Raw genomic sequence first — 23480 nt, forward strand, 5'->3', positions numbered from 1 at the left:
TTAACACATATATACACCTATATTAAAATTGTACAGTACTTCAATAAAACTGATCATTCCTATAACTAAAATCTCCAGTTACTTTACATTTAAAGTTTCAAATTTGTTAATTTTAACATCAGACAAATACATAGAAAAATATATGCATCAAAAATATAGTTTACCAGTCTCCTGTCCCAGTGCATGCACCAGTCCGGAGTGCAGGGACAGGAATCACTCAATCACAGGGGTGTCCAAGGAGTCTCACACCCTGAAGTTTGGGGAGTCACATGTGAACTTTGTAAATTATTGGGAACGGGTGTTCAGAGTTCTTAAGTTGCTGATATGAACAGATCTTGCTGTTTTGGCCTTGGATTTGTCCACTGACTCAGTGGAGCTAACATCAGCCCCTTCAAAAATCCAAGCCCTTGAAATTCAAACTCGCCCAAGAAAACCCCAGGAAATTATGTGTCAGTAGCTCAAATACACCATGGGTTTGAGGGTCACTGATTGGACACCCCCTCTCTGTAAGGCGGGTTGAAATTGTGTATTTACTAACACTGGTAAGTATAGGACAGGAATTTTTGCTGGTTTCTACCTTAAAAGCCCTTGAAGTGGAAATTCATCAGCAAGCTGGAAAGAGGCATCAGAGGTCCAGAATTATCACACTAGTACTGCTTCTCATTTTTGTGAGAATTCACAACGAAGAATTTGTGGCTATCAGACCAGTCACAGACTGGAAAGTGACAAGAGATGTGATCCTCACCCTGCTGATTAAATGGGTGCTGTACACGGGCCAGTTGCTGTACAGGTTGATCCTGGATATGTCACAGTAAAGGTGAGGCCATTAAGATGGGAGTTATTACATGTGTTACAGCAGCCAACGCTGGTCTGGGTTGTATCACTGGAGTAAGAGGTCAAGGAGGGGGAGGAGGATGTTCAAAATTTGTGAAATCCTCAGCAGAGAATCGGGGGTCAACAAAGCTAAGGGAATTTTATTTTTTTCTCCACCACCCACCGTAAACCCCCCAACCCCCTCCCCAATGCCAGCGGCACCCCTGGTAACAAGTAACCCCAGTCAATTGTAAGCATTTCTGGTAGCAGTATGCACCAGTGGGGTTTTTCCCTGGTGTTTAACAGTCTTCAGTTAAAAAAATATGATCTGTGTTCAAACTTCAGAATTCGGTTATAGATTTTAAAATCCACCTAATTGTAAATCAGAAGGTGGATGGGCACTATGTGGCTGGGCTATGGGTATTAAAGAGATTGGTACCATCCAGAAGAATTGGATCAATAAAAGTGGAGGAGGACCCAGGAAAGCCAATTGCAGTTTAATCTGCCTAAGTCTAAGATAATGCTCAAAGATTTGGGAAACTCAGTCCTTGATGAATGAGCAGAGTTTTAGAATTAGGATAGTAACTGATATACCTTCAGCTCCCTCCAGGCATAAGATCATAAGAAATAGGAGCAAGATTCAGCCCAGAATCTACAGAATTTTGGCCATTCGGCCCATTGAGCCTGCTCCGTCATTCAATAAGATTATGGCTGATCTGATTAACTCCACTTTCCTGCCTGCCCCCCATAACCCTTGACTCCCTTATACATCACAAATCTGTCCAAGTCAGCCTTGAATATATTCAATGAACCAGTCTCCACTGCTTTCTCTGGAAGAGAATTCCAAAGACCAAGGACCCACAGAGAGAAAAAAAAATTGTGCTTTAAATGGGAGACCCCTTATTTTCAAATTTGCCCCCTATTTCTAGATTCTCCTCTCAGTGCCTACCCTGTCAATCCCCCTCAGAATTTTATATGTTTCAATAAGATCACCACTTATTCTTCTAAACTCCAATGAATACAGGCCCAACCTGTTCAATCTTTCCTCATACGACAGTCCCTTCATTCCAGAAATCAGCCCAATGAACCTTCTCTGCTTGCCATGCAAGTATATCCCTCCTTAAGTAAAGAGACAAAAACTGTACAGAGTACTCTGGGTGTGGTCTCGCCAATGCTCCGTACAATTGTAGCAAGGTTTCCTTATTTTTATACTCATCCTCCTTGCAATAAAGGCATCACAGGCACTTAGGAAACTTATTATCCTAACTTTGCATAGATCATTCACAAGGCCACATCTTAAATAATTTGTGACATACAACCTGCAAAAGTACTTTGGTATGCTGCAGAAGGTTCAGACAAGGGTAATCTGGACAACAAAGGGACTATGGAATTCAATTGGTTGCCACCAGAGAAAATAAGATGGGGGTACAGACGGTCACGTTTCAGGTCTGTAAGATGCCGGGACAAATGAGTAACAGGGATGTATGCAGGTTATATAGCCAGGACAATGGGCTCAGAACTGCAGGCCTAGAGGATAAAATTAATCAGCATCAAGTAAGTTCTGAATTAGAAAAAAATTCCTTGTAGCAAAAGCAGTTAAAGAACTGAGTGAATCTCATTAGGACAAGAGTGATGGCTCAGTGCATATATAGACAATCAAATACTGTATGATTTCAAACCTGCAAGGGTGACTGTTGAATAGCTCCTGTCCTGGGCAATACAAAGTTAAGTTGTAAGATTGGATCTTCTGAAGTTTTGCTGGAGAGGCTAAATGGGCAATGAGGAGCCCATGCCATGGATCACCCTGTACATGGGCCAGGGAAGACTGAGCTAAAGGCTCTTCCTCCCCATTGTCCTTTCTGTCTGGAAGACAATGTTCAAAGCTGCCTAAGAGACCAAACTAGTGAAGTATGTCCTCTTCGTACAATACAGCGGACATCAAACCTGGAAATGCTACACAGTCTCCTGTGATATTATTGCACTGAAATGAGATGAGTGATAGGCTGGTGTTCGTTCAACCAGCACCCAAGCTAATGGGAGCAGCCAACGTTGCACCTGGTCCTGAGGCAGCTGTAGTTCGCTGGTTCAGTGGCTTGTGACAAATGTGTCGCAGTCCAAGGGCTTCCTATCTGGAAATGTGTGAGCTGCTTTGAGACTGGCTGGAGGAGGTGGTGCCAGCACTGAGCTGCGAGAATCCACTCTGGCAGGACTCCAAGCTAGTCATGGACCCCCTGTAAAGAGAAAAGGCAATCATTAAATTGTGCTTCTATCACCTCTTCTGCAGGTACTCCCCCAAGGAACACACCCAAGTCATGGGTGCAGGAGGATGCCATTCAGTCCCCCAGGCTTGTTCCACCATTCAGTGAGATCGTGGCTGATAACCATCTGCCTTGGTTCCATATCTTCTTATCATCATTAGTCTTGCTGCACCAGTCTAGACCTTGGCAGGCTATTTGAGCATAGAAGGCATTACAGTCTTAACATTTACGTACATGCACCTCCAGCAGGAGTGGGTCCCTGGAGGATAAGCAGGAACAGCAATCTAAGCTTATCAATCAGGATATGCAGCCATTGTGATCTGCTCAGGCAGTGGCTTGGGGACCATGTCAATATAAGGTGACATGGCAACAGACATCAGTGGGAACACACACCCCCCACTCCAGCCAAGAAGTTAAATCTGGCCCTCATTTTACTGAGGAACCACCCACTCAGCAGATTTTACAAGCTCAAGGACCCTGGTTCCACCCTGCTGCTGCTTCTCTCTGTTCCCTATCAGGACATCTTGATTGAAACAGGGCAGTTATGAGGGCTTGGGGGCTGGATGGGGCAAAGCTCATGTGTCAGCTGAAGGCAAAGGATAGACACCCACCTGAAATCTTCCGACGCCAGCACCTCAGTGTAGAACATGATTTTGCATTTGTGGGAGGAGACCTGTAAAGAAGCCAGAACATCATCGACGCGAGGGAGGTTTGAGGAGCACGACCAGGGACTATGCATCTTCCACTGCAAGATGTAGAATCCAGGCCAGCGAGTCACGTGTGAACCCTGAAGGTAGAAAGCATTTGATCCTGAGATCCCTAAACTGGCAGGATTGCCAAAACCACCAGACAACTAACAGAGATTATAATCACAATGAAAAAACATTTTGATCTAAAAGAGATCCTACTTCCTGCCTCTGCGTGCTAGCTGTGGCTTGGTGAATATCACTCTCAGCTCAGAGTCAGGAGGTTGTGGGTTCAAGGCCTGCTTCACAAACTTGAACCCATGATTCAGGCTTACATTCCCAATGCAGTCCTCTGTCTGTAATTAGCTGTAGTCTGCCAGGTACCATAGGCATCTCTTTTTTTTTTAAAGAGAGACAAGTGATTGAGGGGCACCACTCCACAACAAGCATGACTAACCAAGAATCTCTCCTCTCACCCATTCTTACTGTGCACCATGGGTATGTTGGAAAGATTAGCAGGTGATTATCAACCAGTTTGGCCACATCATGAACAGTCCTTGCACAGCCAACAAGTCCTGGAGTGGGACCTAAACCCAAGGATTCTGCTTCAGAGGCAGGAGTGCTACCCATTGGGCCACAAGACCTCCAAATGGCATACTGAGAGAGAATCTAGAAAGGTTTTGATGAGGCAAGAGAAGGGCTGGGGGCAAGAAAAGGGCAGAGGGGGAGATAAAGAACAGCTACACAGTCTAGTATTCTGTCCCTCTCCTGTAAGACACTCCTTAAAACCCACATCTCTGACTCAGCTTTGGGCCTCCGCTCTTAACATTTTTTTTAGCTTAGTGTCCTTTTTTTCCCTTTTTTTCGACTACACCTTGGGAATTTTTTTCTATTTTAAACGTGTTACATAAATACGAGGTGCGCTGTTGTTGAAAAGTAGTGTTTGGACTGAAAGGAAACTGAACTCCTCGGATTGAACCAGTCACTGAAACTAAATAGTTTAAATATTCATGTGAAAATGATCAGTGGGCATTCATCCGATACTTAAAGAAATTAGAAAAGTAATTGAAGTCATGGCTGGAATTTTTCAGTTCATTAAATCCTGGGATACTGTATGAGGAGAATGGAAAATAGTTTTTTAAGTTCCAATTATAGAACAGTTACAATCCTTGACTATTTTTAACCTGTAGCTTGCAATTTTTTTATTATTCATTCACAGGGTGTGTGGGCTTCGCTGGCTGGGCCAGCATTTATTGCCCATCCCTAGTTGCCCAAATCATAAATGAAGTCTATCAAACTTTGGGCTCATCAAGCTGACAGATATTAATGACAGAGAATGTAATGTTTTCTGTAAAGGTCACCAGTGTTAGCATCACACACTCTCAGGACAGTTACAGCACAGGTTACACATACAGTAGAGATCCTTCTACACTGTCCCATCAAACACTCCCAGGGCAGGTACAGCACAGGTTAGATACAGAGTAAAACCTCTCTACAATGTCCCATCAAACACTCCCAGGTACAGCATAGAATGTTAGAATTCAGGAGGTTTTTTTTGGTCTTTTTTGTTAAATGTTATTTACTAGAGTGCAAAAGGACTGATGTGCAGCCCTGTAAATGGACCTGGATACTTTCTCCTTCCCGACAGATGAGTGGTTTTTCCACTGGGCTGTAGTCCACACCCAGCACCCAGCTCTTCTCTATCAGCTGCACATTATTCCCACTGGGGAGGGGAACCAGTGGGCTGGTTGAATCCTTGCGACTGATCTGAGGAGCCCGCTTGGAATGAAAGATGTTAAACACCACATCACCCTTCAGAATGTCAAAGTCCCAGGTGATGACGGACGAGGCCTCCAGGACCTCAACTGCCTTCTGCGAAACAAAGCAAACTAGATTGAAGCAAAAATAAAAGCAAAAAACTGCGGATGCCTGAAATCCAAAACATAAACAAAAATACCCGGAAAAACTCAGCAGGTCTGACAGCATCTGCGGAGAGGAACACGTAAACATTTCAAGTCTGTATGACTCTTCAACAGAACTAAGGAAAAATAGAAAAGAAATATAAGCTGGTTTAAGGGGAGGTGGGACAGGTAGAGCTGGATAGAGGGCCAGTGATAGGTGGAGATAACCAAAAGATGTCATAGACAAAAGGACGAAGAGGTGTTGAAGCTGGTGATATTATCTAAGGAACGTGATAATAAAGGTACAGATAGCCCTAGTGGGGGTGGGGTGGGGGGAAGGGATCAAAATAGGCTAAAAGGCAGAGATAAAACAATGGATGGAAATACATTTAAAAATAATGGAAATAGGTGGGAAAAGAAAAATCTATATAAATTATTGGAAAAAAAAAGGGGGGGGGGATGGAGGAGAGAGTTCATGATCTAAAATTGTTGAACTCAATATTCAGTCCGGAAGGCTGTAAAGTGCCTAGTCAGAAGATGGGGTGCTGTTCCTCCAGTTTGCGTTGAGCTTCACTGGAACAATGCAGCAGGCTAAGGATGGACATGTGGGCATGAGAGCAGGGTGGAGCGTTTAAATGGCAAGCGACAGGGAGGTCTGGGTCATGCTTGCAGACAGACCGAAGGTGTTCCGCAAAGCGGTCACCCAGTCTGCGTTTGGTCTCCAATGTAGAGGAAACCGCGTTGGGAGCAGCGAATGCAGTAGACTAAATTGAGGGAAGTGCAAGTGAAATGCTGCTTCACTTGAAAGGAGTGTTTGGGCCCTTGGACGGTGAGGAGAGGGGAAGTAAAGGGATTAAAAGCCAGGCTTGAGGGAGAAAGCATAGCTGGAATAAAGAAACAGACTCATGTGAACAGTGCCAGACCAACCTGGGGGAAGTAGGTGAAAACTTTATGACATAAACTGTGCAAGTATAGAGTTCCTAATCATTCTGCAGTGTAAATATCATGCACTGTGTAACTGAAATTACTGTTTATTTAGCAAAGTACGAATAATTCACTGCGTAACTGTGCAGAGTAACTGTTTATTTAACGGGATATGGCGTTTTCGATGTAACTGCACAGTTACTGTTTAATCAACGGAACTAATTGCAAGACACAATCACAAGCTGTGCACTGTTCTTGGTGACTCAGTACCTCATGCGGGGCTCCTTTGAAGATAGTGGCTGACTGATAAATGGTTTCTGTCCAGAGTTTGATTTGATCTGCATTTTCTAGCATTTCCTCTGTTTGGTACAAGGACTTGGGAACCATTCCTCCTTCTGGGATATTACACTGTAAATGGAAGCATAAGGAAAGCCATGACTGACAAAATATCTCAATCAAGCACACTCTTCTCACAGTCTATGTACATTCTACTTGCCTATTTACTTTCTTATCACAGTTCATGTACACCTTCCCATATCATGGATCCTAACCAGCTGTTCCAAACAGAACAACATGAAATTATTTGAAAGGTGGCAACTGTTGAGGTTTCCACAGTTACCATGTCACTGTCACTGACAGCATTTTGTAACACTGTCCCTTACACAGCCTGAACGGCAACACCTGCACCTCCTCCGCACCCACCTCCACTCTCACCATCCTCGTTATCCCCCTCCACCCCAGCACCACCTTCACACTGCATGACTGACCTTCCACACCAGCACCTCTTACCAGGCAGTCTCCACCCAGGAAATCAGGAACAATCTCTTTGTCGATGTAATCGACAAGCCCTCCCGTGCCCTGGTAGTTATTGCCACTGTAGATGAGGAATTTCTGACGTGTGTTTTCGTTGATGAATGGATTGACCTGAAAAACACAAAGAATCAAGAGGTGCATGTCAGGCTGTCTGTCCAGTACTAGGGTATCTACCCAAACGTACAGAGTTCAGGATAGTCCAGGCAGCTCTTCCTTTCTTTATTTATTTATTCTCGGGATGTGGAGGTCACTGGCAAGTCCAACATTTATTGTCCATCCCCTAGTCATCCTGAGCTTGATACAATTGAGCAATTTGCTCGGACACTTCCGAGGGCAATTACGAGTCAACCACACTGGTATGAGACTAGTGTCACATATAGGCCCAAATCAGGTAAGGACAGCAGATTTCTTTCTCAAATGGACATTGTGAACCAGTTGGGTTTTTACAACAATCCAAAAGCTTCATGGCTGCTTTCAGTGGGACCAACTTTTTATTGGTAGATTTGTAAAATTGAATACATCATCAACAAACAGGTATAGCAGGATATGATCTCACGTTCTCTGGATTACTAGTCTGGTAAAATAGAACCACTTTGTTACCGTTACCGTTACCACGTGTCAGATGCTGTAACAGTGAGATGTATTTAAACCAGTCTGAAAGCAGCTCGAACTGTACAGACAGAAAGTTTCAGGATTAGCTGATCTCAGATGATACTCCTGGTCTGCAGAGGGAAAAATTAGCCAAGAGTCCTGCTGCTGCCCAATGATGGGTGCTGGTGATTGGATGTGTTTGGATATTGAGTGAGGACACGCTTCTCTGCGATACTTCCTCTGTTCAGTTGTCACCATCTGGGCACTAATGAATGGACGCTTGTTGGATGTACAGGGGGGTCACACGGAGCAAAACTGGGGAATAGGCAGGAGCAGCATCAGTTTTTGACTCACCAGTGTCCAGAGGACAGGGAACACTCGAGGTGCCCTGAGAATCAGCAGCCGGCCTAATGTCTCTGGGTAGTTTGCTTCCACCACTTCAATGATCCTCAACAGCGCTTTCACTCCTGGCCGCCACAGGTGCCTCATGTTCAGCCCTTCCAGGTCAACCAGGCAGGTCCACGATCTGCCCATTCAATTGTCAAGAAAACAAGAAATTATAATAATTTCCATCTGTTAATAACCCTGTCATGTTTCTTGTGTACTGGAAGACAGGCTGTTGGGGATTTGTAAATATGGTAATTGGAGTAAGAGCTAGAGTGACTGCAAGAGTCTAAAACCAACAGTAAGAAGTGGTTTTGATATGTTAATCAATCAAGAGGAACTTCAATCAGAGTTTTACATAAAGCAATAATAGGAGTAGTTTTGAATTGAGTTGTTTTAGTATGAAGGGGGATAAATGCAGGTTGTAAAAAGGTGTAAGTAGGGTAAATATAGGGTAAGTTTGTTTCTTATAAGCCTAAGAGCTAGTGTAAAGAAACAAGTTTAATCAATTCTGAGAAGAAAGCATTTCTGAAGAGACTGGTTAAGACAATAGAGAGATCAAAGGGAAGGAACACATTTAAGGAAATACTGAAGCCTAGGTGGGGATAACTGCTTAGAGCTCCCAGAAGACAGCAGGACAGCCAGGCAAAGCTCCCAGAAGACGGTGTGAACAAGCCTAGACCTGAAGACCCAGTTTCTGTCAACCTCAGAAGACATTCCAAGAAAAAAAAGCACTGTGTGGTAAAAATTACAGGAATTCTATAGATTTTGAAATTGATAAGGATAGTTGCTAAACAAAATGGGATGGTTGGCTCTGAGGGTAGTTAAGTTAAGATCTTGTGGAACTGTTTTAAAGTAATATTTAGTGTGTGAAGCCATTCTTGTGTTTAAGTGTAGTTGTGGTTTTTTTTACCTATTTTCTTTTAATAAACGTTTACTATAAAATCATCACAAGTAGTTAAGGACATCATTTCCTGATTTCAGAACTTCTCCTCATACTTTACAAATTGCAAAAACTGTTTTGGCAGTTGTTTCAAGTTTCCCTCTGGGATTTGGGCAGCTCAGTATTTACCATCAGCCGTTCCATAACACAGTCATAAACTAGAGTTACTCACCGACCCATTGTAAGAAGGCAACAGCACATCAACAATTGGGAAGCTGACAAGTCAAGGGTTCATCCATTCCAGCTGCTGTTGTGTGCAGATCTTTATGGCTCTGCTTTTTTGTCCAGGCTCCTGCCTCTGCCCACTGTCCCAGCCCCTCACACTTCTTGCCCACCGTCCCAGCACCTCCTGCCTCTGCCATACTGTCCCAACCTATCACCCCTGTACCTTTTCTGTCCCATTCCCTCCCCCTGCATCCCCACTGTCCCAGCCTATACCATCCTTGCCTCTGCTGTATTAACCCCATCCCAGCTTGGAGAAACCTTCCACTGTCTCCCCAGCCTTGGTGAATTATCACCACAATCATTCACAACCGAGCTGCAACAACTCTCCTATATTTCCATCCACTGAGCACTCACCTCCTGATCTCTTGTGTAACTGAATCAAATATTCATATCAAAACTAGATAATTATACGCAGGACATTCTCTGAAGAAGGAAAGTAAGGGAAAAGGAGTGAGTGAATAAGTGAGGGTGAGAATGCTTGTGAAACTTTATCCCAGCAAGAGGCAGCACCTTTGGAACAATGTGGTGGCGGCCGGGGGGAGTGGTACAGATAAGGAGGAGGCATTGCGAGTGTACAATACTTCACTAACGTGATTGGGCGGCCAAAGACTTTGGTGTTCTCTTCACATCTCTTCTGCCCATCCTCATTGATTGACAGAACCTGGAAAGAAAGGAAGAGCTTTGAGTGATGCCAACTGCACAGGGTGAGTGCTGAGGTTTCAAGGCACAGCCTAACCCCAGGCATTGCCCACCTGTGAGAAAGCCTGTGGTCCATAGCTGCAGATTTGTGAGTCTGACCCATTTGCACCAATCTGTCTGATGGCACCAACATGTCCATCTTACAAGCACATGTTGCATTGGCCACAGGTATTGGAGAAGATGGAGCCACACCTAACCATCATTAAAACAATGGCCAGAAAGAGACCTTTAATCACCCTCCTCTTCACCAATTAACAACAACTAAATGTATTTATATAGCATCTTCAATGTAGTAAAACAGCCCAAAAGTACGTCACTGGTGCAATTTTCAATCAAAATTTGACTCCAAGCTACATAAGGGCATCTTAGGACTGCTGGCAGAGGTAGGTTATAAGGAACATCTTAAAAGGAGGAAAGAGGTGGTGGGTCGGAGAGGTTTAAGGAGGGAATTCAAGAGCTTAGGACTTCAGCAGCTGAAGGTACAGCCACCAAAGATAGAACAATTAAAATCAGGGAATGCTCAAGAGGTCAGCAGAGGAAGATTGTGGAGCTGGAAGACTTTACAGAGATAGGAAGGGGTGAGGCTGTGGAGGGATTTAAAAACAAGGATGGGACTTTTAAAAACAAGATGTCGCTTGACCAGGACCTAATGTAGGTCAGACAGCAGAGGGGTGATGGGGGATTGGGACTTTGTGGAAGTTAGTACAGGGGCAGCAGAGTTCGAAAAGGGTTTATGGAAGGTGCAAAATGGGACACTGACCAGGACAGTGTTGGAATAGTTACATTGGACACATTCAGAGATTCTTCTCACTAATTTTGAATTCTGAACAGAAACCCATAGTGACAGAGAGGAGCTGAACATTTGGTTCAAGAAAAAAATAAATCTTTGCAGTAAGTCAGCCCTGTTGATGTAGTGGTTGTGTTACCGGACTAATAATCTAGACCATGTAAGTTCAAGTCCCATTTTAAACGTCCTTCCAATTTTAAAAAAATCTGTGTCAAGTCAGAGACTTATGTCACCCTTGGGTGGGGGGAGATGCAGGCCAGATTAACTGGAATGATACGGAGATTAATAGGTTTAAATTCTGAGGACAGATTGCACAGACTATGCTTGTATTCCCTCGAGTAAAGAAGATTAAGGGATGATCTAACTGAAGTGTTTAAAATTATCAAAATATTTAATTGAACAAATAGAAGCGGAAAAGTCCAGAATAACCTTAAAATTAGAGTCAGACCATTCAGGGGTGGTTTCAGGAAGTACTTCTTCACACAAAGGGTAGTGGAAATCTGGAACTCCCTCCCTTAAAAAAAAAGCTGTTGAATGCTAGGGGTTAATTTGAAAATTTCAAAACTGAGATTGATATTTTTTTGTTAGGCAAAGGCATTAAAGCTAAATGGAGTTAAGATAAAGAGCATGAACAATCTAATTGAATGGCAGAACAGACTTGAGGGGCTGAGTGGCCTTCTTGGGTTCCTATGAGCACTCGAGAATGAGTATCACTGACTGACTCACATGTCGTAGAATGGCCTCTTCCCCCACAGCTTTCAGCAGCCCCTTTGTGTCCATCTGTCCCAGGCGCAGGATGTACAATGGCCGTCCATCTTGGTCAAGGAAAAAGAAGGAAATCAAGATTTGCGTTCAAAGCTGCAGACCCACCACAAGTTCCCCAAAACTGACTGGTCACTAGTAGCCCTCTATGTTATCCCCAGAGAGCTGCCAGGTATCTGCTTGGCACCATCTTATAGAAAGCGAATAGGTTAATGGGGACCAGTGATGCCAGTGGTTGTGTGGTCTTCTTTAGCTTGATTGCCTGTGGGGATCAAAGAGGAATTGCCCAGGAATTTTTTTCCTCCATTGGTCAAAGGGTTCCCCTTTTTTTGCCACATGCAGGAGTCTGTATGATTGGCGCTGGGGTGAGGATATACAGATGGAACCATATTGTGATGGGACAGGCTTGATGGATCATGCTGCTCACTCCTGTCCTTATCACGCTTTCATTAAAGAAAGCTGCACCTTTCAATGAAACCCACAGCACTCCCTCACTGGGGGTTGGGGCAAGCTCTGTTGATGAGGGATCCTCAGCAATGCATCAGGAGACTTATGTGTTATAACAAACCCTGCAGCTTGACAGAAAGGCAGCACAAACCCCATTCACTCCATGGTTAGCAACCAAACAAAACAAATGTTTGTTCAATTGACAGAAAAACCAGAGCCTGTGAGTAAAGGAGGAGCTAACATCCTGAATCCATGATCCGTTAATGGCCTGAACCCTCCTACATCCCATTAGTCACCATGAAAGTGGCGTCACACCCAGGACCTCTATGTGGGAGTTGGGCCTAGGAGCACTACCAGGCCAGTTAAAGCAATTAACCTGAAGGATTACCTCTGTCATGATAATGCCAACCTCCTGTATAATAGTTGATCAGCACCTGTGGGGGTCTCCACACCTCGAGAATATAGTCCACCTGGTATTGTTTGCGCCAGGTAAGTGACTGACACAAGATCTCTCGCGCCTTGTCAATATTGAAATCCCGAGCCCGCAGAAAACGCAAAATGTGTTCATCCTTGGGAATCTGAAAAACACAACAGTGGCAGGTTCTGTTATCATTTCCTTCACAGCATTTACACCAGTGGCTGGGGCTCCCACACCGACTCCATTCACACCAGTACAAAGACACACTAGCACTCACTCCATTTACACCTGTAATCTCAGATGAAGGCAAACAATGCATTTACACCAGCATTCACTGAACACGTGATCTACATGTACATTAGCACTCAGTCAATATACTAGTACTGCCCTTCTATCAATACAGATGAGGGAATCCTGTTGGTCCAGTCAAGTCATCCTTCCAATGAAACCAAGGGTTCTTCACATAGGAAATCTGATCCAGAAGGGCTGTTATTAACAAATTATTGGAGACTGTGCTTCAAATGTACTTCACACTTGAGCTCCACCTTCTGCAAAAGGTTGTTTGTTTCAACTCAGTGAATCTGAGGCAAGGCTATGGAGTAGACAAGTCTCAATCCTTCCTGATTTGGGTTAGTTCTGAAGCTGCTTGTCCTTCCCTCTGGAATTCCCATCATGTTTAAGGGAACAGATTACTCAAATGCCACAGCAAACACATGCAGATTATTCATATTATCACACAAGTATGTGCTCCTTTGACCGTATGTACACGTTGGAATTTATGGGTGTATGCATCCGTTTTTCAGGGTGTACGTATGTGTGTAAGGGTTGAGTGTTCTGTGTGTGCTGATTTTCCTGAGTGAATGTGTGTTTTAAAGGTGATGGTGTGCCATCTTTGGGAAGAAGTTCAAATAAATGGTCTATGTCCTCCTGATGACCAACAAATGAGACACAAAGATAAATGAGAGTCTGTTAGACACTGAGGACCACATGTAAAGATGTCCATCCAAATCATTAACTTTTATCCAATAAGGCAATAAGACAAACTCATTAGGACAATTAAATTTAAGAAATATGGCTGCCCTGGTTACAAGTTGAAGGCAGCATATCAGAAAGCTGTTGACTGGAGGACACAGCAACAGTTGTATTTGAATCTGTCTTCCTGATATTAAACACTAGCCCTATTAGGCAATGCTAAACTCTGACTCGCGCTGACATGCAGCAATGCACACACAGGAAAATATTACCTTTTCTGGCTTCCAATCACCTGCCTCAGACTATAAAGAGCACAAAAAAAAGATATGACTTGAGGTGCCGCACTTAGTTGAGATACAAGACAGCATTTCACAATGACTTCACACATGGCATTGCTCAGTCTTAATAAAGCAATCCAGAGTCACAATCCATTGGCGTACTCATATCAAGTTCCTTTTATCAAGTACCTTTTGGCAGTAGGCTCTCACTCCCTAGCATGAAGCAGGTAAACTTATAGAAAGTTTGCAATGATTCAGGGATCATTTGGTGGAGGGAATGTGTCTATTCCAAATATTCAGGTACCCAATAAGGATCCCAACCATTTGTCAAAACCCAAAGACTGTTTTAACTCCAGGATGGACCTCAAGGTGGTTAAATTTCCCTGGAACTAGAATATCCTAAACTAGGCTCAACAAAGACCTCTCTGTCACCTGCACAATGATCACAGAGACTGATACATCTATCCTGTCATTCCTTGATCTTGGTTCTACCTCTAAGGAAGATCAGGGACACACTATTGGAATGTACTTCCCAGTCAACCAAGATTCGGGACCCATTCTGTCTAGCACGAGATATCCAAGTGTTTCCGACTCCATTTGGTCCAGGTTAGACATCCAGAGCTATCCTACATGTACATGTCCAGAGCCAATTTCAACATTACACTATATATCCAAGCTCTGTGTATGAGATACCCTAAACCCATTTTATCTGTGCACTTGATGTGCTAGAAAGTAAAATTAAATAGTGCGGTTATGTCCTCATGACATCCAAAAATGCTTCACAGTCAACAAAGTATTTTTGAAATGTAGTCATTGTTCTAGTGTAGGCATTGCAACAGTTGATATGTGCATAGCAAGATCCTACAAAGGCAATGAGATAAATGATCAGATGAATAGTGTGCCCATTGGAATCATGCATTAGAAATACAGGAGATCCTGGGCTTATTCTGTCTAAGAAAAAAGAAGGTTCTGGCAAATAGGTAAGATTCTTCCAGGAAGCAATGACTAATGGGAATCTGTTCAGCATCTCCTGCTGTTTGCACTTCTCACAAATTGTATGGGTAGCAGTATGTCTTGTCATAAAACAATAACATTTACTGATGACACCAAGCTATGTGCTCAAGTGCTGAGTATAAGAGTCAATGCATTCAAAGGAAGCTGGACTAATTCAGAAAAAGGATTATGGAATGCAGTGGATATTTAATATAAAATGCTGGGTATAAGCTGATCCACAATACAGCAGGTAAGTGCAACCACACGTAGACAATATTCAGGTCTCTGTTGCCAAAGATGTGAAAGGAAAATAAGGTGTGGGTGATGATTGATAACTCACTTGAATGTCTAAGGAATAGAATGCAATTCTCAGTGAGGATAATCATCACTGAGGATAATATTCAGGAAACCTGACTATCTGTCTACACATAATATTTTAACTCATTGTTAAGTTCACCTTTGAAATGCAGCACCCACCTCCCCCAGCTCAAACATCTCAATTCTAAAAGGAATCAGCTTTGCTCACTCTTCAACTAATGTCTGACTTGTTTCATTGGATTGACTTGTGTTGAGCACAAATAGTTTCACCCTTGTCCTGTCCATCACGTACCTTGCCCTTGTGTGTTTCTTGGAGCCACTGTCGAAGCTGGATCAGGCAGCTCTCTTGCATGGGGGTCAGTTGCCCCAGGTACCGCTCAATGTAATCAGCATCGAGCTTATCAGCTGAAAAACATGGATAAACCCAATGTTGACTGTTGTTATTGAAGAACTCAATAGCCAATGCCACTCATTGAGATCTATGCACAATAAAACACTCGTGACTCATCTCTTGGTTCCTTTTAAATGGCAAAAAATAGCCCAAAGTAGAAAACTGTGGAGACAGCTGAGAGACGAGGCTTGGAGCTAACTGGGCCATTTTGGGCTGTTTACTTCTTTGCCCTAACCACTGGTCATTTCACCTGACTTCTCTCCTACTTTCTGCTCTGTCTGCCGATCCCACTGCAAAGCATTTTGATAAATGAAAGCAAGTTTTTAAACCTTAGGAACGAGCAAGGGAGGGGACTAATTGGATAATTCTTTCAAAGAACCGCGCAGACATGATGGGCCGAATGGCCTCCTTTTGTATTGTCTCAGTCTATGAAGTTGTTTTTTCATTAGGATACATAATGTCTAATTCAGATCAAGCTGAGTTTCTGTTTGACTGGTGTTTTTAAGGAATGTCAACACGCTCAAACACAAGGGCAAATTGTCTGTGTACATCACTGCCACCATGATCGATATCCCACCATTAATCTCCCTCCATGAAGGCAGTGGTGAATGACTCAACCTTTCCCATACCATTAATAAGTTTATATACCTTGATTGGAGCACCTACCAACTGACACCTTTTCAAAGCCAGAAAGACCAAGTTTTCCCCACTGTTCTTTGATGCTGGCAATCAGCCTGTGGTTTTCCATAAGCATTAAATTACTTTGATTCTGTTTTATATATAAAAAAATCCTGCCTGGGAAGAGAAAGAGTCATACCTGATGTGTGCAGAAACTTACCATCGGGTGTTGTGGGCAGTGTTTCCTGCCCACACAGGCTGGTCAATGGTTCTTTGGTACTGCTATGTGCCAGGTCTTCCGATAACTCTACCCTGAGATCTGGCAGTGGTGCGAGTGCTGGTTGACTGGACTCTAGCACCATTTCTGTTTTAACAACAGTCACAGGAGGAGTCCAGCGAGGAATGTGTCGGATACCCTGGGCAGTCAGCTCATTCAGATAGTGCTCAATAACTTCTTTACCCTGAAACATAACAGAATTGGTTACAAACGTAGTGCCTTACAATTCATAAAGACTTAGACCAACAGCACTGAAGCACTTTGGGCAATAGCCACTCAGCACCCTGTTAAGGGAAAGTATTTTTCAACCAGTTGCTCGCTAATTTACTAACAGCTAATTTGTCATATTGTCTTAGTGGATAGCACTCTGAGTCAGAAGGTCAAGAGTTCAAGTCCGACTCCAGGAATTAAGCCCCTAATCTAGGATGATGCTCCACTGCAGTACTGTTGGAGCTGCTGTGTTTCAAGTGAAACATTAAACAAAGGTCCCATATGCCCTCTCAGGTGGATGTAAAGATCCACAGTTACAGCTTCAAAGTAGAACAGGGTCTCCCCAGCATTCTGGATGACATTTATCCCTCAAGCAACACCACTAAAACAGATTTACTAATCATCCATTCATTTGTTGCTTGTGGGATTTTGCTGTGCCCAATCTGGCTGCCAGGTTTGCCTGTGCTATAACAATTTTTATTGATATTGTGCCTTTAATTTAGAAAAACACCGGTTGTGCAGGCTGACACTTCAACAAAGTAATTAATTGTCTGTAAGATGCATTGGAAAGCTCTGATGATGTGTTAAGATGTTATATAATGCAAGTTCTTCATTAATATTAAAATTACCCAATGGGAAGCTTATTAAAATGATTACAATTTCACACTCCTTAGGCTTTTAGTGGCTGAACTCACCACCCAGTGAAACCCTGAACCATAGAGGGTAAGGCAGGTTAAATTCTCAGTCTGATCCCAGAGGTAGTGGTTGAGGCTTTTAAAACTGGATTCAGCCTCTGTGGGCTGAGGACTGTAGAATATCAACCAGGATTCCAGCTCCTGATCACGCTGCAGAAAAGTATCTGAGTTCTGGAGGTCAAGGAAGAGCAGGGTTGGGTTCAGCTGTGATGTCCCTGTAGCTAAATAACTTGCTCTCTAGGCTCACATATGAGAATGTAACGCCAGAAAGTTGTTGCCTTATGTAAAATGTATTCTTAGGTTACTGTGATCGCAAAGCACCGGGCTGAAACCTGGCCAGTTAAATCTTGGCTGACAGTCTGTGGGTAGAATATAATCTGGTAATTTAATGGCGTGCCTGCAGTCCGCTCCTCAAAGCGATCAGGAAACATTGACCATATTGAGTGCCTCAAAGAGAACCATGCTGTCAGTGGACAAAAAAAAGCAGAGCACTGGACACTGAACTGAGAGAACATCAACCCCATTTAACAAAGGACTGTTACATGCAGCACAGAAAGGAGATTTCCATCAGAAGAATCTGGGCTGAATTTGAACCTAAATCCCAGGAATGAATGACCAGAGTCTAATTCACTGCACTGTCCGTCCATAATCCTGTTAGCTCTCACCTCCCCCACTGCAGCCAATGAAGACAGAGGAGTGAACAGGAAAGTCTCTTACCCTCTTGATGTTGGCAGTGTATTGTCTCATTGCAATCTTTTCCACCGTGTTTTCAAACCCAAAGAAAGACTTGATGTCCAGCGATGCAGACTGTTCAAAGCAAGTCCATTCCTCATTGTCAGGGTGAACCTGGATGAGGGAAATCGACAAGACACATTTAAAAACAACATCCACACAAATTCTCCACTCAGCACCACTTCCAGCTGCCTATCGACACAAGTACTGCAGGCTCCAATAATGTAGCAAATGCATGGAAATGGGAAATGTAGAAAGTGTCCAAACAACATGCGGACAGACCTGAGACATGGTGCAGATAGAACACAGACAGCAACCAAACAAATAGAGGAAACAGAAGGTAGAAAATCAACACAAAATGTACGAGTAGTGTACATAATCCAACAATCTATGTAGCACCTTTAATGTAATAAAACATCCTAAGGTGCTTCACAAGAGCAGTATAAAACAAAGTTTGACAGCCACAAAAGGAGCTATTAGGGCAGGTGTTTAAAGAGAGGAGCATCTTATGGGAGGTGACAGTGGTGAAGATGTGCAGAGATTTAGGTTTAAAATTGGATTTTAAAATACAGAGCAATAAAGCACAACTCTTAAGTGCCAGGCTCTGCAACTCACACTGTAACTGCAGATCTCATTGACGAAGACCCTGTTGGAAAATGTCTCATTGTGAGCCTCGATCAGTAGTGTGCGCTCCTTCCAGTTCAAGGTGTTCTTCTGGATGAAGCAGATATATTCCACCCCTGCGATCTGCAATGGGCGTAGAGGATGTGTCACAGTCAGACAGGCAGATGGCAAGGGGAGCATGGTCAAAGCTATATCAGCCTGTTCCATCACCAGGTACAGAAACAATTGGCAGAAATGCTCTGAACAAATCCAATTATTTTCAAACAGAGCATAATGCTGTGCTAGTCCAATGCTGAGAATGCAGCCCAGCATAAGTTAGATTCTCCCAGTCCAGCTCTGCCCAGCATAGGTTATAGAATAATACAGCATAGAAGGAGGCCATTCAGCCCATCATACCTGTGTCAGTTCTTTGAAAAAACTAGACAATTAGTCCTATTCTGTTGCAAATTTGTTTTTAAGTAGAAGATTTGATTCCCTTTTGAAAGTTTCTATTGAATCTGCTTCCCTTTCAGGCAGTGTATTCAGATCATAACAACTCACTGCATAAAAACAAAGGTCTGATACCCTCAATCTAGGACAGGTCTAATATTCCCAGTCCAAGTCCGATACACTCAAACCAGCAGAGGTCTGATGTTCCCAGGCTTGGCCCAGGTCTGATACCCCCATTTCTGCCCAGCAGAGGTCGGATTACTCCCAGGCCAAGTCAGGCAGGCATAGTTCCGATGCTCCTGGTCAGGGTGAGATGTAAAGGGCTTTTCTGTACGATCAGGATTTAATTACTACACAAATGACCCATAATGCACTCTCACCTTCTTTAGCAACCGTGGTGCATCCACATTCAGCTTGCAGCACCTCTCCACAATGTGCAGCGATTCATCTTCACTCTTGTACTCACTGAGTTTCTCACTACCCAGGAAAACCGGGATCAACGGGCACGTTGGGAATCTCTTCTCATAAGCCTGGAATAAAAAGACAATTTCTTCAGAGAGGGAAGAAATAAACAAAACTTAATCCTCAGATTTCCTTAGCATTGATAATCAAATCAACACCCAAGACTCTCAATAGCTGGTGGAAAGACCAAATGCCACAGTTCCACCCTTTCACAGTCCTCTACATCACTTCAACTGTTTGGGTACTTTTGCCAATTCCTCCCCCAAAGGCCGTGCCTGCTTCTGGAGTGCAGCTGAACAGCAAGCAGCAACCCTCACTGAGCTGACCATTCTTCTTGTGTGAGGCTTTGTGCCAGCACTGACATTTTTCTGATATTTTCAAGAGATTGGGATAATAATTTTCCCAATTGGAATTCCCCTTTAATATGTTAACTAAGGGCTATTGTGGATGAGCAATAGGGGGATGTCAGTTAGTGCACGATGCCCCCTGGTAAACTGTGCCCACCTGCTGGTCTTCCCAATATTTATAGGCAAAGATGGACTTAATTGGAAATAGCCTTGTGGGACTAGCTACAGATTAACACAGCTGTGTCATCCATTGTGAGGCCATCTGCAGCTAATATGCACAATAGGGATCCACTGTCAGTGGCAGTAATGGTCAGTATCCTAACTCACAATAAGTCCCTTCAGCTATCACCTCTGCACTCACTGAACTAGATTGGCTCCCAGTTAAGCAATGCTTTGATTTAAAAATTCTCATCTTTATTTTTAAATCTATCCATGTCCTCACCCCTATCTTTTTCTGTAATCTCCTCCAGTCTCACAACCCTCAGGTATCCACACTCCTCTTGCACAGCTCTGATTTTAATTGCTTCACCAATGCCGGTCGTGCCTTCAGCTGCCTGGGGCTTAAACTCTGAAAATCTCTCCCTAAACTTCTCTGCCCCTCTACCTCACTTTCCTCCTTTAAAGATGTTCCTTAAAACCTACCTTTTTAATCAAGCTTTTGCTCACCTGTCCTAACATCTCCTTATGTGACTCGGTGTCCAACTTTGTTTGATAATGCTCCTGTGAAGTGCATTTTACTATTTTAAAGGTGCTATATAAATACAAGTTGTTGTTACACCCCATGTCTTTTTCTAGACAGGTTTCAACACTGTCCTACAGGGAGGGTGCTCTGCAGAAGCAAGCAGGGCCACCTTCCTGACTACCCCTCATACTGCAGCATTTACCAGCCATCAAACGGAGGAGGTTATCATGCTGGACAATAAGAAAATGGCAAAGAAACTAAACAAATACTTGGTGTCTGTCTTCACAGTGGAGGATACAAAAAACCTCCTGGAAATCTAGAGAACCAAGGGATTAGCAAGATTGAGGACCTGAAATAAATTAGTATTAGTAAAAACGTAGTACTGGAAAAATTAATGGAACTGGAAGTTAATAAATCCCTTGGACCTGATGATCTACATTCAAGAGTGTTGAAAGGGGTGGCTGTAGAGATAGTGGATGATTGGTGGTCATCTTCCAAAATTCTATAGATTCTGGAATGGTTCCTGCAGATTGGAAGATTAGGGTTAGGGTTAGTGGGATTAATGTAACCCACTATTTAAGAAAGGAAGGAGGGAGAGAACAGGGAACTACAGACCTGTTGGCCTGACATCAGTAGTAGGGAAAATGCTAGCCTCTTATAAAGGATGTGGTAACTGGACATTTGGAAAATAATGGTAGGTTTGGGCAGAGCCAACATTGATTTATGAAAGACAAATGTTTGACAAACCTGTTAGAGTTTTTTGAGGAGGTAACTAGCAAAATAGATAAGGGAGAACCAGTGGATGTGGTGTATTTGGATCTTCAAAGGCTTTCAATAAGGTTCCACGCAAGAGGTTAGTAAGCAATATTAGGGCACAAGGGATTGGGGGTAATATACTGGTATGGATTGAGGATTGATTAATGGACATAAAACAGAGAGTAGGAATAAACAGGTAATTCTCAGGTTGGCAGGCTGTGATTATCGGGGTACTGCAAGGATCAGTGCTTGGGCCCCAGCTATTTGCAATCTACATCAATGATTTGGGTGTGGGGACCAAATGCAGTATTTCCAAGTTTGCTGATGACACAAATTTAGTGCAAGTGAGAGTTGTGAGGCTACAAGGGGCTAAGTGAATGGGAAAGAAAATGGCCGATGGAATATAATATGGATAAATGTGAAGTTATCCACTTTTGTAGCAAAAATAGAAAAGCAGAGTATTTCTTGCATGGTGAGAGATTGGGAAGTGTTGATGTCCAAAGGGACCTGGGTGGCCTTGTTCACAAGTCACTGAAAGCTAATATGCAGGTGCAGCAAGCAATTAGAAAGGCAAATGGTATGTTGGTCTTTATTGCAAGAGGATTTGAATACAGGAGTAAAGTGTTGCTGCAATTGTATCAAGTTTTGGTGAGACCACACTTGGAATGTTGTGTGCAGATATGGCCTCCTTACCTAAGGAAGGGTAGACTTGGCCTAGAGGAAGTGCAATGAAGGTTCACCAGACTCATTCCTGAGATGGTGGGATTGTCCTGTCAGGAGAGATTGAGGAGGCTGGGCCTGCATTCTCTAGAGTTTAGAAGAATGAGAAGTGACCTCACTGAGCCATAAAAAATTCTTAAAAGGCTCGAAAGGGTAGATGCAGGATGCTTCCCCTGGCTGGGGGGGTCTAGAAACAGGGGACATGTCTCAGAATAAGAGGTAGGCCATTTAGGACCAAGATGAGGAGGAATTTCTTCGCTAAAAGGGTGGTGAATCTTTGGATTCGGGAGACTCAGTATGTTCAAGACAGATTGATAGATTTTTAGTTATTAAAGTTATCAAAGGACATGGGGATAGTGCGTTAAAATGTTTAGATAGAAGAGCAGCCATCTAAGTCATTAATATATATTGTAAATAATCAGGGGTTAGTCCCATGGTACCTGATCATTAATGTGCTGAACCCAAAATCCACCCCTTTCCCCAATTTCGGGTAATCAACTACATAATGTTGGCCATGTTGTGACCTAAATTGCATTTACCATTCAGTCATTGCTGGCTAGTGGGGGCCATGGTTGAATGGCAGAGCAGGCTTGAGGGGCCGAATGGCCCACTCCTGCTTCTATTTCCTATGTTCCTATGCTCCACCCATTGGCCACAGACCATGTTCCCTTCTTTCACATCTATTGAGCCAGCTCACTCAGTGCTGTCAGGGACTATTGTTACCCCAAGATCTTTGCAAAGGCAAAAGTAGCAACCTTTGTCAGCACTACCAACATTTTTACCCCCATTAGCTGCCATTTACCTTTAAGTGGCCACGTCATGTTTAACTAACTCTTTCTGTAAGCAGCATTTTAGCTTTCCCAAGGCCCCCACTAGCCAGCAATGACTGAATGGTAAATGCAATTTAGGTCACAGCATGGCCCACATTACGTAGTTGACTACCAGAAATTGGGGAAAGGGGTGGCTTTTGGGTTCAGCACATTAATGGTCAGGTATCATGGGACAAACCTCTGATTATTTACAATATGTTAATTGTGTATGACACAAAAATAGGTGGGAAGGAAAGTGGTGAGGATGGCACAAGGAGTCTACAGAGGGATATAGACAGATTAAGTGAGTGGGCAAAAACTTGGCAGATGGAATATAATGTGGGAAAATGTGAGGTTATGTACTTGGGCAAGAAGAATCGAGGAGCTGAATATTATTTAAATGGAGAAAGACTGCAGAAAACACAGAGGAATTTGGGAGTCCTTGTGCATGAATCTCAAAAAGCTAACATACAAGTTCAACAGGTAATAGGTAAGGCAAATGGAATGTTGGCCTTT

At 43.3% G+C, this 23480-nt stretch overlaps 1 protein-coding gene across 1 annotated transcript in view; it reads right to left on the bottom strand.

Annotated features, from left to right (window-relative positions):
• Positions 1-638: 638 nt before the first annotated feature.
• The window catches only part of LOC144690887 (SEC14-like protein 5), a 28586-nt gene continuing 5744 nt past the window's right edge, over positions 639-23480 (bottom strand). Inside the window, exons 3-16 of the mRNA XM_078558760.1 lie at positions 19569-19718; positions 18751-18882; positions 18121-18249; positions 16442-16682; positions 15505-15617; positions 12622-12811; positions 11751-11839; positions 10129-10199; positions 8341-8512; positions 7372-7506; positions 6853-6990; positions 5381-5629; positions 3683-3858; positions 639-3044 (exon numbers count right to left, since the gene is read on the bottom strand). Coding sequence (XP_078414886.1) covers positions 2939-3044; positions 3683-3858; positions 5381-5629; positions 6853-6990; positions 7372-7506; positions 8341-8512; positions 10129-10199; positions 11751-11839; positions 12622-12811; positions 15505-15617; positions 16442-16682; positions 18121-18249; positions 18751-18882; positions 19569-19718 — 2091 coding nt within the window. The 3' untranslated portion in view covers positions 639-2938. The remainder of the gene's footprint in view (positions 3045-3682; positions 3859-5380; positions 5630-6852; positions 6991-7371; positions 7507-8340; positions 8513-10128; positions 10200-11750; positions 11840-12621; positions 12812-15504; positions 15618-16441; positions 16683-18120; positions 18250-18750; positions 18883-19568; positions 19719-23480) is intronic.

This window comes from Cetorhinus maximus, chromosome 15 (genome assembly GCF_964194155.1).
Source record: "Cetorhinus maximus chromosome 15, sCetMax3.hap1.1, whole genome shotgun sequence".
Taxonomy (NCBI): Eukaryota; Metazoa; Chordata; class Chondrichthyes; order Lamniformes; family Cetorhinidae; genus Cetorhinus; species Cetorhinus maximus.